The sequence below is a fragment of the Pygocentrus nattereri genome, chromosome 8, assembly GCF_015220715.1.
Source record: "Pygocentrus nattereri isolate fPygNat1 chromosome 8, fPygNat1.pri, whole genome shotgun sequence".
Taxonomy (NCBI): Eukaryota; Metazoa; Chordata; class Actinopteri; order Characiformes; family Serrasalmidae; genus Pygocentrus; species Pygocentrus nattereri.
The window spans coordinates 36,898,424-36,913,736 of NC_051218.1; the positions used below are offsets into that span (position 1 = coordinate 36,898,424).

Sequence of the window (15,313 nt, forward strand, 5' to 3'; positions counted from 1 at the left end):
TACTAAGTGGAGCAATTCACTTAAGATGAGCATCTAAAAGTAGATTATCATGATAAAACTATTCAAACACTCTGCTACCCCTAAAGAAGGAATGCAATTAACAGCATCACATCACACAGTGTGAGTGCTATTTCAGGATAGAGTGGATCAGATTCATTTGTTTTTCACCTTAAATATCTGACCCAGGATTTTCAGCTGTTTTTAGCCCTGATATTCAATATCTATATCAACATCTACTTATGAAGACTCACTTGAACCTATGCAGCACACATGCTAATGAGAAATGCGTTGTTATAGCTTTAAAAAAGTTTGACTAAACATACTAAACTTCGCATTAACAGTCAAATGTTTTGCTGACTGGCACATGCTGGCCAGTTAGTAGGGATAAATAATTTGGAGAAACTAACTGCCTTTTTCTGGACTGATATTGTGCTATTGTACATTTTAAAATGTGCTTATTTTCTTTAAATCAAGATCTAGGCCTGTTTTTTTGGCCAGCATTAGCATATCCACCTTTTCTGCAACAGGCTGCCAGTTAGTTGTGATTGTGTTTTCATGTATAAAACACGTGGCTGCTTCTGATTGGTCTGACTCTCTTAAAGACAGAGTACCAGTGTATCTGGGTCAAATTTCCTCATTTAAAACTTGCTTTTGCAAATATGATGTAAGCTATTTGAAATCTGAATTTCACACTCTTAAATTGCAATTTTGAATTTTTCACTCACAACTGCTGTAAAAACAAAACCCTTGTGGAAATGTTCTGCTTTGCTGTCTGTGCTGCACCACTTCCACTATAGGTAAAATGACTAAGGCATGCATGTAGCAGAGTAATGAAATGAAGAATCGGAATGTGCAAAATAATTCTAGTCACTACAAAGACCTGGTGTACAATACCCGACCCTAGCTTAAAGGTCCACTGCATCTCCTGTGAGAATCAGTATGGGACTCTATGGAGCTGAGGAAGGAGGCGGCGTGCGGAGAAACATCTTTAGGGCAGGAGTGAAGATGAGGATGGTACCCAGTACAGAGACAGTGAGGAAGACCCAGAGGAAGATTCTGTCCAGCACTTGAGCCACAAACTTCCAGTCCTGCACCACCTAGAGAAAGAGGAGATCATCATCATCCTAATTTTTTTTCTCTATCAAATCTATAAAAACCATAAAATCCAAGTTTCATTATTGTCATCACTTCGCAATATTGTCAGTTCTGTCACCATTACCATTACTAATAACTCATTTTACAAAACACTGTATATTATATACCAGCCATTGATTTTGTTTTATGCCAGAATAATATATAAATACCACCTTAAAAGCTTCTTGACTCATACATTTTGTACAGTATACAGTGTATATTTTATTTTAAAAATGAAAATATTTAAATAATCTGCAGTTATAGGTATGAATTCTAAATGAAGACTGCACTTTACAGCATTTGGTGTGTTTTTTTGGTGTTCTTCTTCAGTTTCTATCAGTTGATCTTCTCAGAGAATAAATTTGTTATGTTTCCATGAACCTGAAATCTCAAAACTCATTGATAATATTATTATAAAATTATATTATTATAAAGTTCTAGCATTGAGATGCAAATTTTGTCATAAACCAAATTAAAGCAACCATTAATTGGCAAGTCTAGGCAACTTGAGGATGTGACCCATCCAAATATCAATTATAAAAAGGATAAATCAGTTCTGAAACCTGATTGGCTGAGCCTTTATAAAATATTTCATAAATGCACAGTAATAAGCACACACATCAACTGAATTCTGGATTAATGAATTTGTTTTTTTATGATGGTACAATAATGTGATTATGTATAGAGACTATTCTAGGAACCCTGCTGGTGATATCCTGTAGAAATAAGAATAATGCTTGGCCACGGCGTGTTAACGTGTGGGAACAAGATCCTAATGCATGGCAATGACTTTGTAAGATGTGGGAATGAGATCACGCTTTGTTAAGCTGTGGAAAATGCTTAATTATCTTATTCCAATGCCTTACTAAGATCTCATTCTTATGCCTGACTAAGTTGTGGCCATGACTTAATTATCTTGTTCCCATGCTTTACTAAGTTGTGGCCACACATTTTTATTATTTAAACATGTATCACCAGCCAGGCTCTGTACTATTCTTCTAAAATAACATATTTTAATGATAACATATTTAAATGCTCTATGATTGTTGTGTATGAGATGCTTCTGCACTACCTGTGTTTTGTACTGTTTATTTTGTGGGCGGAGTCAGTAGTATAAAACAAAAGCACAGTGTAATTTGTCTTTAAAAGGACCCTAAAACATTCTTATTGTTGGTATCAGAGATAATATTAATAATAGTTTTGGTTAGTTAGCCAAAAATCAAGCAAGTTTTTCAAGTTGTTCACTACAATGTTCAAATTTACATGCACCTCTACCAGACATGAGACTGATAGTACAGATACGCCAAAGATGAAACCAAATGCATTTTACGATCAGATTTGACCACACTTGATGAAAAAAGGCCAATGCACCAGTCATTGTCCAGCCATACAGAGCACAAAAATGTGCTTGCCTTTCGGACATAAGTAGCTATTAATATCTCACTTTTATTTTTGTACATGTGTGAATGAAGCTTCTGAAAATTTTTATATTTTGTATTTGAAATGTTGTATTTTTTTGCTTAAAGAAAAGGTTAATTAGATTTATGTTTCTATCCTTATATCCTTTATATTTCTTATTATATTTAAATGTCAAAAGCACACATTATTTAATATTAATTTATAATTTCTCATAATGTCACCATGATATCCAACAGCTTATTGTCTCTATCATGCAGGCCTAAATTGTGTAAGTCCATACTTGTGGGCTTAAGGGGTCAAAAGTACCCCCCATACCTCTCGGATGAAATGTTCCTTGCGGATGTGTCGCGAGATGTAGCGGACGGAACATGTCGCCTTTTCCAACATGTTGACCAGAGCCTGACCTTCGCCCTCAGGGCCTGGGGGAGCCTTCCTGATGCGGGGCTTCAGCTCGGGGCTGTGGGGCTCCAGCTCAGGGTAGTGGTAGCGGTCAGTGTGACCCCTCATACATAGCAGGTGCGGCAGCCGCTGCAGGAAGAGCGAGCGAACCCAGGGGGACATGGGGTGGTAGGTGGCGGAGGAGCGGTGGTGCACGTTTATCACGAACACGGTGACTATGATGGACAGGGTGACAAAGATCATGATGAAGAGCAGGTATTCGCCAATCAGGGGGATGACCTTGGAGGAGGATGGGATGATCTCCTCAATGACCAGCAGGAAGACAGTGAGGGAGACAAGGACAGAGGTGGACAGTGAGACTTTCTCGCCCTCGTCCGACGGCAAGTAGAAGACCAGCACGGTGAGGAAGGATAGGCCCAAGCAGGGGATGATGAGGAAGAGTGTGTAGAAGAGAGGAAGACGTTTTAGAATGAAGGAGTAGGTGATGAAGGGGTAGGACAGTGTACCGTCACGTCGGTTGCCCTTCATACCGGTGGCACTCAAAATCTCCCACTCGCCATTGTCGAAGAAGTCACTGCGGTCCACTTGGTGGTTCACCAGCACCAAGTCCACCATGGTCCCATCATAGGTCCACGAGCCGAATTTCATGGAGCAGTTCTGCCGGTCGAATGGGAAGAATGTGACGTCCATGGTACAGGCAGACTTGTAGCTGGCCGGGGGGGTCCAAGTGACGGCGCCGTTATACTTTATAATGGCTTTGGTCATTAGAGAGCCTTCAAAACGTCCATCAGCACTACAAGACATTTCAAACAAACTCATTAGAGTTATGTGAATGACTCTTAAAGGGGCATTCCGTTATTTTATCTGTTACTTGTCATGTTATTATCATGTTGTTTTGGGACTTTCATCCATCATTGTTCTTTCACTACAATACCCAGCATGCATTACACAAATATGTCATACAACCACTGAAAACCTTCCCACAGTCTTAATAAATAGCCACTGATGTAGAAGCTCATAAAAGCAGACCTAATATTCAGCTTCCTTCTGGCTATCTCCCTTATTTCTGCATTAGCCAGCAAGTGGGAATAGCAAACTAAACATTAAAACTGTTCCAACCTTCAACATACATCATCAGAGGGGGCAGAAATGGGGGGAGTGGCTAAGTAGCACTCCCCCCACTACACTAAATTGTAGCACTAACTACAATTTTTTATAGCTAATAGCTGTAGCCATTATATAATAACTTCAGCACCTACAAATTTTTGTGTAGCTATAGCGATAATTTTCACTATAATTCCGCTACAGGCTTCAGGCAATCCGCGCAAAATCTGAACTATAGAATGCGATCATTAACTGGGCTAGTAGCGATTGTGCAATTGTGACTGAACCGCGGACAGTTTGAGCAAACGGTCACTTGCTGGCCCCAGGTGCTGATCACCCCTTGCTAGTAGGCTTCGCTCAGGGGTCGCCAACCCAAATGTTAAAAAGAGCCATTTTTCCTTTCAACAAAAATGAAACCACCTTGACAGCCACAAAAGTTTACGTCAGTTAAACTATCTTGGCTGTAAATATGTCTCCGTATGTGCTGATGTGCTAGTATAGGCTAAACATATAATATAAGTGATAATGCAGACTCACTTTGCTCTGCTTTAACCTTTAGTTCAGCTATAGCTGCATTTTTCATATATCCAGCAGGAAACCTTTCCTCAAAAGGGAAATCATTTTTGGTAAAATGTCTCTCAAATGTCTTTTATGAGACTGAAGTCGCTTCTCATTCACCAGCTGTTTGAATTTTCCCATTTCACCTTAAATGGTGCCTGATGCAGCAGAATATAACTGCTGCACCATTTAAGGTGGAACATGAAAATTCAAACGAGAAACTGACTTCAACCTCGCAACTTTTTAGTGTTTGACAGTTTCTCGTTGCAGATTAAACATATTAGGAAACCAGCTGGAGTGATTATAAATGCAAATAAGCCCATTCATCTTCAAATTATTGATGTTCATCTTAAATCTCTCTGACCAGAGAGTCTGTGTGTCAGTCTTCAGGGTTAAAGGGTGAATTAGCAGTTCTACATTAACTCCAGCATTTAAGACCATTTATTGTTAAACTGTGTTAGAACTATATGTTATAACAATCAGCAAAGCTTTATTTTTAGGCGTAGGAGGTTTAGGTTAATTTATCTTAAAATGTAGTTCTGCTGTTTAGCTGAAACAGGGCAGTAAAGGAGCCACATGTTGCAAACTCCTGACTTAGCTAAAGTGAAAAAAAAAACATTTTCGTAATAGACTAATAGTCCTAGAATTTTGAGGCTAAAGTGTTGCTGAAGTTTAACAAAGGACTCTGAATGTCATGTCTGTACATCTTTCTGAAATGTTTAAATTGGAGCAGTTTTATTTCAACAGTTGAAAAACCTGGAATGTTTGATTTTGCATTTAGTCTTAATTTTTGTTGGATATCACACCTTTGGGTGTGCAAGTTGGATTGTTGGTTACACTTTTTGGTGATCTTGTATATTTGCAGGTTTTCTAATGTGCGTTGCTTTCTGGCAAAGGATTAAATTCAGTGTCTTGTTCATACTGTCTGTTGGGTTTGTTTGGTATGTCAGGTGGAGATTCACAATTATACTGACAATCATGCTTTGAAAGCAGATAAAAAGTAACCACTACTTTTCAAAAAGTAGCTAAAAAGTAGCCACTACTTTTCAAAAAGTAGCTAAAAAGTAACCAGTACTTTTCAAAAAGTAGCTAAAAAGTAGCTACTACTTTTCAAAAAGTAGCTAAAACGTAGCGCACTACTTTTCAAAAAAATAGCTAAAAAGTAGCCACTACTTTTCAAACAGTAGCCACTACTTTTCAAACAGTAGCTAAAAAGTAACCACTACTTTTCAAACAGTAGCTAAAAAGTAACCACTACTTTTCAAACAGTAGCTAAAAAGTAGCCACTACTTTTCTAAAAGTAGCTAAAAAGTAGCCATTACTTTTCAAAAAGTAGATAAAAAGTAGCCACTACTTTTTTCTGGAAAAGTAGCTAAATTGTAACTAGCTACATCGCCTGGGAAAGTAGCTAAATTGTAGCTAGATACTAATTTTTCAGTACTTATCCCAACCCTGAGAGCAGGTTTACTAGTTTTTAAATGGCAAAATTTTGCCTTGAGACAACTGCAGCACCACTGTAGGAGGTGAGTTAGCATACTTACAATAGATGTTGTGATGGATCAGTTTTTCACTTTGGCCAGAGATTTTTTTTCTAAATTTTGTTATACAATCTAAAAAATATCATTATCATTATTGTCAAGATTTCATGATTATTAGATTAATTTCATAGATAAACATATACTACTTTTTTACTGGATTTACATTCATGTCTGCATGAACTTCATTTTCATTTGTTTCAAAGTTAACAATGAGAAAACATGTCAAAAAAGTAAAAGAGGGTTATTAGTTTTACTAAAATAAAACTGTACACACAACAGTAACATTTTACTAAATTCAAATCATACCAAAATATCTTCTTTCAAAGGAGATATGATTCATCTTATATTACAGCATCATAAAATCATCAACAGCCAGAACTGCAGCTTCTAAGGCCTAAGATTCAGAATATACTTCCCACATACTTCTCATACAGAACGATGTCCGGCAGCCAAATGCTCTCTGATGGAACTCTGATGAAAGTGATACCGCCGTAGTCCTCTGGGTTCCACCTCAGTTTATAATCTATCCATTCCTACAAACCCAGAACAGTGTTAGTGAACATAATCACCGATTCATCAGGGCATCATTTTCCCCACGAACCAGGAATGTATCTGACATAATGCTAGTTTGTGCCTTAAATTATCTGGCACAGATCTGTTCAGTAAAATGTTCATTAGGCAACATTAACATTAAAGGAGTCACTTTACGACCAAACATAAAAGGTTTATAAACCACAATGACTGTGAGCCAAACTCATTTACACATAATTAATTCAATTCAGTTATTTATCAACAATACTGCTGTTGTTAAGAGTAACACTCACCTGCCAGAGCCACACATTTGTTGTCATAAGCTGATTCTTCTCATCCTATATAGATAAAAAAGACCAAATTCAAAATACAAAAATATCACAAGCTTATATGAAGATCTTAAAGGGGAATTCCAGATTTTTTTTTTTTCAAAAATTTTGCCTAATTACACTGCTAAAGTGTAAATAAAGTCACTCAGAGTGGTTTAGTGTGAAATGTTCTGTTCTAGAGAAACTTTCCAAGTCTGAGTGGTCACAGTGGTGATAGGAACCAAACGTCTGAAGAGTTTAATGCCTGTAAAAGCACAACAGGTCTAGCTGCAGAACTGCAGTACCACACTCTCAGCCCCTCATTGCCAACCCTGCTCTCTCAGCTCTGGATATGATATCAGGTAAAGGTCAAGAGGCTTGCCAGTTGAAACATGGAGAGCGCAGGAGATACTGAGATGGTACATCTGGTCTGCCGTTGGATATTACTGGTAAAAGCTCCCTCGCAGAAAGTCATTAATTAAAGTAATTATGAATACACTGCCTGATGCCTGAGACATTGTTTTATGGCAGTGCTTAGAAGGTTTTTGACCTTAAAGGTATTTTTGTAATATATCCACAATGCAGAGGCACACGTAGTGCAAAAGAGCTCCCAGTTTTTTGGGTTTTTTTTAAATTTACCACTATTTTACCATCAACAATATTACATATGAAACTCAGAAGACATGTAGGTTCACTGGTGGTCTTAGTAAATAAAATGGCTATATTTGCGTTTTAGACATGGTGACTCCTGGTTCCCATCACCAGCACTGTAAAGAAATCTAAGCAAGTTTCCCTACAATTCCCTACAACAACCCTATTGAGTTTCATTGAAACCTAAAGAAGCTTTCCATCTAGTGATGTTCAGTCTGTGAGGGAAAACATATTGCTGTCATATTCATAAAATCTTCATTCGCTCAGTAACAGTGGACTTAATATTGTAAAGTGACAAACAGTTAGAATTTCAAACCCTTTAAGCAGGATCTAAAGCACTTGACAATAGGACAAACCCATTTATCCTCCACATTCATATGAGGTGACTGCAGGCTAACAGGCTAATAACAAGAATCAATGACATCATCGTTTTTCATTGCTGTTCCTCCACGGCTGCTGTAAGCAGGTTCTTCTGTAATAATCCGTTGTGCTTTTTAGCTCTATTTTTGTTATATTCAACCGATTTATCCTTTAACCTTTGGCTGATCATTGACGTCAAAGAATAAAGTGATAAACAATTTAAGCCCCTTAAATGGCCACGGTTCACCAGTAGGCCATTCTCTAACCTAAGAATAGCTCAGCCAGTTTGTATTTATGTCCCTGTAGCTACTGAATAATAAACCTTAGTATATAATAAGCCTGGGATTTTAAGGGTTTACTAGATAAGTATTCTAACCAATAGAGTAAATAAGTTTTTTAGTGATGGTTTACATACATATTTCATTCCTTATTTACCATGTATGTGGTGAAAAACAATGACAGTAAAAGTGACTAACTTTGTGGTATTATTATGCAAATGATAGTTTTTATTCTTCCAAAAACTGCTAATGTTCTTCTTTCTTACTTTCATTTATTTAGTTAGTTGTTTAACTGTTTACAATTTTCAGCTGAATATTTGTTGAAGCCAGCAGTGGAGTCGAACAATCTGAGACTACATTTATTTATTTATTTATTTTTTCATTTAATTCAGTAACAACAGAGTGTTTTATGAATTTAGAAAAGAACTGAAATAAAGAAATCAATATTTCTTTTAAATCTATTTCTAAATCACTATTCAAATTTGAGTAAATATGTAACACTCACCATATTAAAGCCTTCATACAAAAAGGTCAGATTTTTTATTTTTATTTTTTGGTTTTATCTTTTACACTAAACCTTCAGATGACCTGATCAGAGGCTAGCTCAACTAGTCTGTAATTGTGGAGCTACAAAGTGCTCCTCTATGATAAGTGGAGCTGAGAATGTAAATACAAGGGGTGGTACTCAATGAAGTCGCTGGTCAGTCTTTAAATAACGCTGTTTTCAGCGATTTTCACTATGTAGTTGAAGCTCATAGACTGGAAGCAAAATAGCATGTGTCACCATGCTAATGCTAGTCCGAAACGAACACACATTTTTAAACCGCTTATCCTTCTGGGTCGGGGTGGAGAGGGTGCTTCACACCTAAAGGTAATTTAGCGTCTCCAATTGGCCTGAACGCATGTCTTTAGACTGCGGGAGGAAACCCACGCAGACACAGGGAGAACAGCCAATCCCACTCAGAAAGGACCCTGGTCACCCGGCCCGGGAATCAAACCCAGGCCCTTATTACTGGGAGGCAACAGCGTCAACCACTGCGCCACCAAAAACTGAGTAAGCTACAACTTCACATTAGCAACCATAGCAACAATAACCAACAAAGAATGTGTTTGTGGGCGCAGCATGGATCAGTTAATTAAACCCTTCATGACTCAAAAGTACTGCATGGTAGCGCCTCCCATAGTTTCCATCAGTACATTCTGTTTTTTTTTTATGTTGGCAGGGAGAAACTGTTTGTGGGAATATTTCACTATTACAGCTGCACAGAAGACACACATGAGTCTCCCTGAGTCACTTCAGCATGAAGCAGAACTGAAAGCCAAGCCAAACTTCTGATTTAATAAAGCAGGCATCTGTTAGCACAGCCCCTCTCTGTTCTCTCTCTCTATTAACTGGCTTTGCTGGATCTCTGTCCCTCACAAACCTAACATGGCAATGACACTGTACAGAATGATAGCAAGTGGAAGCTTCCGGGCAGTATAGATAATAATTCTCATTTTGAGATCGCTTTAAGAATATTACTGTTTCTTTTTTTAGATATTAAGATGTAGGCTATTTTAAGTACTGTTATCAAGTTAAATGATCAGCCTACTCTGGCAGATATAATGCTGGAAGAAAGTAAAAGCATTTGCCAGTAAAGTCAGACCACTGGACTTGATAAGATTTGATATACACGTTATATATGTAAAGTGACTAGAAATAGGTAAAATAGTGTCTTTAGGAAGCTTTTTAGGAAGCTTTCACTTGCCAAGATATTAATCTTTTCATAGACCTTTTTTGACTTCTAAACTACATTTATTATTGCACAAGGCAGTTTGCCAAAGATGTACTCTCAAAAATAAAGATGCCGCAGTGGGTTTTTTGAGTGATATCATAAAACAATGGTCACCAATATCAGCCATAAAAGGCTGGTGTAGCTGCAGGTTGTCATTAAAATTAAGCCTAACATAAAAGCACCCCCGATTCAACTTGTTTAATCAGTTGGTCTGCCTTTACACTTGACAGAATTTGACTCAAAGCCCTTTTGAGGTTTAAACAGATATAAAGTATTACTTTTGTTCATCTAAACTGATATTTTGCTTTGCATTGTTGCATTAAAAATAAAAAAAACTGCTTGTGACTACATGAAGTTCATTTTTAGATTGAACAGGCAAACTGACATTTTGTTTAGTTTTTTTTCACAGTGTGTAAAGGTTCCACATCAGTTCTTCCTAGAACCTTTACATTATGTGGAGAAGTAGAGGTGGGCAATCTGATGATGTTTATCATGTTTATCATATTAACATATTAGGAAACTTTATGAATGCAAATTAGTGTGTTTGTCTCCAAACAACTGATGTTAATCTTAAATCTTATCTTTATCTTAATCTTAAATCTTAAAGCAAGGTGAGAGTGTTGTCTGCGTTGCTATGGTGAGCAGTCTGCAGTTAAAGGGTAAAGGTTAAAGGGTGAATTATCAGTTATACATTAACTCCAGTGTTTAAGATTATTTTTTGCTAAAACAGTGTTGATCGATCAGCAGAGCTTTGTTTTACTGCAAATGAGGATTATTTTATTTTAACCTATAAATCTCATTCTGTTTTGGAGCTACAACAGGGCAGTAAAAGAGGGGGATGTTGCTGACCCCTGGTCTACAGCATCACACAACGATCTCGTTTTAGCACCTTTTATGTTAAAAGTGCAGAGTAAGAGCCAGGGGTGAACTGGCATTGGAAATAGTTAAGACTTAGGCTCAATGTTGGCCTGGGAACCTGGCAGTAAGTAAGGGGATGGGGGTGAGCGGTTTTGTGTGTGATAGCTTCTTAACACTGTTAATAATTCACTTCCCCATCACATGAGCCAGAACAACGAAAAGCTCTCAGAAGGAGCAGCAGGATAAAAGGAGAGAAGCTAAAGGGTGAACTAAAATAGCCATTTTCTTCTCTGCGATGCAGCTCTTGGTTTTCAGCACCATGGACAGCAGCACAGTTCTGCTTCAGTATAAAGACTTGGCAGTGCTGTTTTTTTGTAAATAAAGCCAAATGTCATCATAGACTCAACATGTATGATGGACTGTGGGTCTTTATGGCATGTTTCTTACCACATCCACAAGCTGCGATATCTTCAGGCCAAAGCGCACTTTGACTGTGTTGTTCGAGTGCTGGGTGGGCCGCACCCATCGCTGGTAGCCCTGAAACAGGTCCCTCAGCAGGGCGTCCTCCCTCTCTGCCAATGATACAAATTCTCCAGCAGCTACAAACACATGCAGACTTGTAAATAATGGACACAGGAACTGTACAATGATAAGAGCAGTGCATTGAATGTACAGTGTCAGACATTCAGTTGTACAGAAAAGTACTGTCAAAAGAATGGGAGCCATAACATGGGTCTAAGGTCACCAAGGCCAACATCAAGCCCTGGCCAGAGCCATATAAAGCCTCCCAGCATTGGGCCGTGGAGCAATGGAACTGTTCTCTGGAGTGATGGAGCTCCTTCCAATACCTTTGGGATGAGCTGGAGTGATCCAGAACTGATCATCCAACATCAGTACCTTACTAATATCAGTATATCACTAATGGCCTCACTAATGCTGTTGTGGCTGAGTGCAATCATATCCTTCCAGCAATGTTCCATAAGGCTCTCTAGAAGAGTAGAGGCTGTTACTGCAGCAAACTCACTATTAATACGCTTCATTGTAGAAGAAACATTGGAGGTCTACAACCTTTATATATTGTACTTCATTCAAATGTCCACATAAAAATCTTCAGTCTTGTCTTTTGGCAATTGTTGCCAAAACTGTGTTAATGTAATAAATTCTACGCATGTAGAAATTATGTACTTAATTGAATTTGAATTAAATCCAATGCACAACCTTTTTTGGTGTATTCAACAGGTATCAGCATTGCTTATGCATAGGGCTTAAACACCCAGTGAAATATGACACCCAAAGTGTTAATGTTAATGCAGAGACCCATAATCGCTGTAAAAAAAAAGTCATTCAGTAGATTAATTCTGTTTAGATTAAGCTTTTACCCCAATTTTCATTACCACAAAGGATCCACATATCTGTTTTTTTTAGTGATGTCTCTATTTTTGCTCCTCTCGAGACATTAGTGTTTTCCTTCTAAACTCAAAGTGAACCAAAACATAAAATATTATTCGGCAAGTAGAAAGAAATGCCTAGTGGCTGCCAACATGTTCCAGAAATGATAAATAATTACACTTATTACAATTATTATTATATATGCTGTTAGAACAAAACCTTGTATCTCCAATTTTGTCATTTTTTATTTTTTGAGATATTTTAAAAATGCCTATTGCACTTTTACGTTGTGCATACATTTCATGAAGATTGCATCAAAAGAAATTACCCAAAATGACTTGTATAAAACTCTGGTTCCATTGACCTCCATTAAAAGTAAAGTAGGTTTTTTCCTTCTCCTGTAAAGTTACCATTTTATGAGGTTTTGTTCGGACAGCAGCGATATGTTTTCACAACAAGCTTTAAAACACGCAATAAGAAAAGCTGGGGAAAACGTGATTTACAGATTTATCTTCAAATCTCAGCTGAGAATTTGGTCACTTCAAGGGGAACTCCACCCAATTTCTGAAAGTTTCTGCATAATTTAATATTCAAGATATAAACAAAGTTGCTCATATTGGCTTGATGTAAGATCTACACATACTCAATCAGAATTGATGGTGATAGGAACCAGACGTCTGAGGAGTTTAACACCGGCAAACGCTCCCTCAGTTCTTACGTACACGCACAGCAGAGGTGAACATACAGGCCGCAATAGGGTAAAACAGTAAGTGAAGAAAACTTGTTCCACCTCTACTTTACTACTATCGACATTCCCCAAGGACTAAAATCTCAGAAGACTCCTGTAGGTTCCCTGGTGGGTTTGGATAGTAAATAAAATAGCTATATTTGTGTTGTAGACATGGTGACCTCTGGTTCCCATCACCACCGCTGTAAAGAAATCGAACCACTCTGAATGACTCGGTTTACATCTGAATTACTTCAAGTTGGAAAATGTTACTAAAACTTCATGCAGAATCAAATCATCCAGGTTTAAATGATTCAACCTGGCATCACTGTTTACATATGAGTATAAACAGAAAATGACACTGCAGTGATATTAATGTTGGGGGTCCCAATGTTACTCATGGTCCTGCTAGTGAACTGAGTGAAGCTCCAATCGTGTAAAAGTGAGAGCCGAGCAAAGCAGACAGGGTGAAATGAAGAGAAGGAAAAGAAACCCAACACATTTCACTCAGCAGAACTCCAGACAGCGCCGCGTCCGCGGAAACCTGTTTACTGACCTCCGCTGAGGACGCGCGCACTCATCAGCATAACGGGATCAGACCAAAGGAAAGGAAAGGAAAGAAAAGAAAAGAAAAGAAAAGAAAAGAAAAGAAAAGAAATAGACAGGAGGAGAAAAGCCCCCACACCCGGAGCAAAGCTGAACCGAGCAACTTCTCAGTGGATTCCCGGAGCGCAGCTGTGGTCACTCACTACCGACCCACGGACACGACTTCAGATTAAGCAGTGCTGTTTCAGCGACCCCGCACGCGAGGACTGACCGCTGTTCTCGCTCACCTGCCGTGCTGGTGGCGCTGCAGAGCGAAAGCAGCGCACAAAGAGCGAAGAACTTCATCCCGGACCGAACAGCAAAGTACGAAGCCCTGAGCGGCTGAGCGCAGACCGCCGCAGCGGGCGGTGCAAATCAGCGCGCGTGGCTTTAGATGATGGTAATACGATAAAGCAGCGGCTGCGTCCGAAGGTCCGCGGGCTCCCCGCTGGTCACACCGCGCGCCTCACAACTGGAGGAGGAGCGCGCACAGACCCTGGCGAGAGGACACGTGGCTGCAATACGGTGGCCCTGCAGGACAACGGCGCACTTTTTAAAAACCTAAATATAAACTTTAACATACACAGAGGTGTTTTATGGGTAAAGAAGCTTACGGGACCCAAAAAAAGGATATTAAAAATGCATTTCTTTTCCTGAAATAAGTGAAAAACGTTAATCAAAGAGACGTAACACCATTCATAGTTGAAGCAATGCAAAATGTTTAAATCCTACTTGATGATTGAGGCAGAGAAACATGTATTTCATGTATTTGTTACAAGCAGAGTTGATCACTGTAATGGTCTTCTTACTGGACTTCCTAAGAAAACAATACAAAAGATCAAATCACTCCCGTTTTAGAAGAACTGCTCTGGCTGCCTGTATCGTTCAGCATAGATCTGAAAGTTCTGCTACTAGTTTTTAAGGCTCTTAAAGCACGGCTTACATCACAGAGCGTCTGTCTGTTTATGTTCCAGCATGTGATCTCAGCAGTGGTGTCTCTACATTAGGGGGGCTGGTGGGGCTTGGTTCCACCATCATCATGTCGCTGTGGAGCTGTGCACAACATCAATAATTCAGTATAACAACTAATATGTAAATATACATTCACCAGCCACTTCAATAGGTTCACCTTGTTAGTAAAAGGTTGGACCCCCTTTTGCCTTCAGAACGGTCTTCATTCTTCGTGGCATACTTCGTTGGAAAGATTCCACAGAGATTTTGGTTGGTTATTTGAGTTACTGTTGCCTTTCTATCATCTGGAACCAGTCTGCCCATTCTCCTCTGACCTCTCACATCAACAAGGCATTTTCGTCCACACAACTGCTGCTCACTGGATATTTCCTCTTTTTCCGACCGTTCTCTGTAAACCCTAGAGATGGTTGTGCGTGAAAATCCCAGCAGATCAGCAGTTTCTTAAATACTCAGACCAGCCCGTCTGGCACCAACAACCACGCCATGTTCAAAGTCACTTAAATCCCCTTTCTTCTCCATTCTGATGCTCGGTCTGCACTTCAGCAAGTTGTCTTGACCACCTCTACATGACTAAATGTTTGTGGCGATGTGATTGGCTGATTAGCTATTTGTGTGAACAAGCAATTGAACAGGTGTACCTAACACACCAGCCAGAGCATTTCCACATCATTCAATATCAAAAGGACAAAACCTGCTGTCTCAGTCCAGAGTGGTCCAACAGAAAAAC

The 15,313-nt window shown here is 38.9% G+C and overlaps 1 protein-coding gene across 1 annotated transcript; it reads right to left on the reverse strand.

Moving 5' to 3' along the window:
• Positions 1–493: 493 nt before the first annotated feature.
• chrnb3b (cholinergic receptor nicotinic beta 3 subunit b) lies at positions 494–14,064 on the reverse strand. Its single transcript, XM_017691980.2, has 6 exons — positions 13,863–14,064; positions 11,361–11,512; positions 6,977–7,021; positions 6,576–6,685; positions 2,869–3,745; positions 494–1,097 (listed from the first exon to the last, which is right to left on the reverse strand). Exons 1-6 carry the CDS (start codon positions 13,918–13,920, stop codon positions 948–950), a joined length of 1,392 nt encoding a protein of 463 aa, XP_017547469.1. The 5' UTR covers positions 13,921–14,064; the 3' UTR covers positions 494–947.
• Between the last annotated feature and the right edge of the window lie 1,249 nt (positions 14,065–15,313).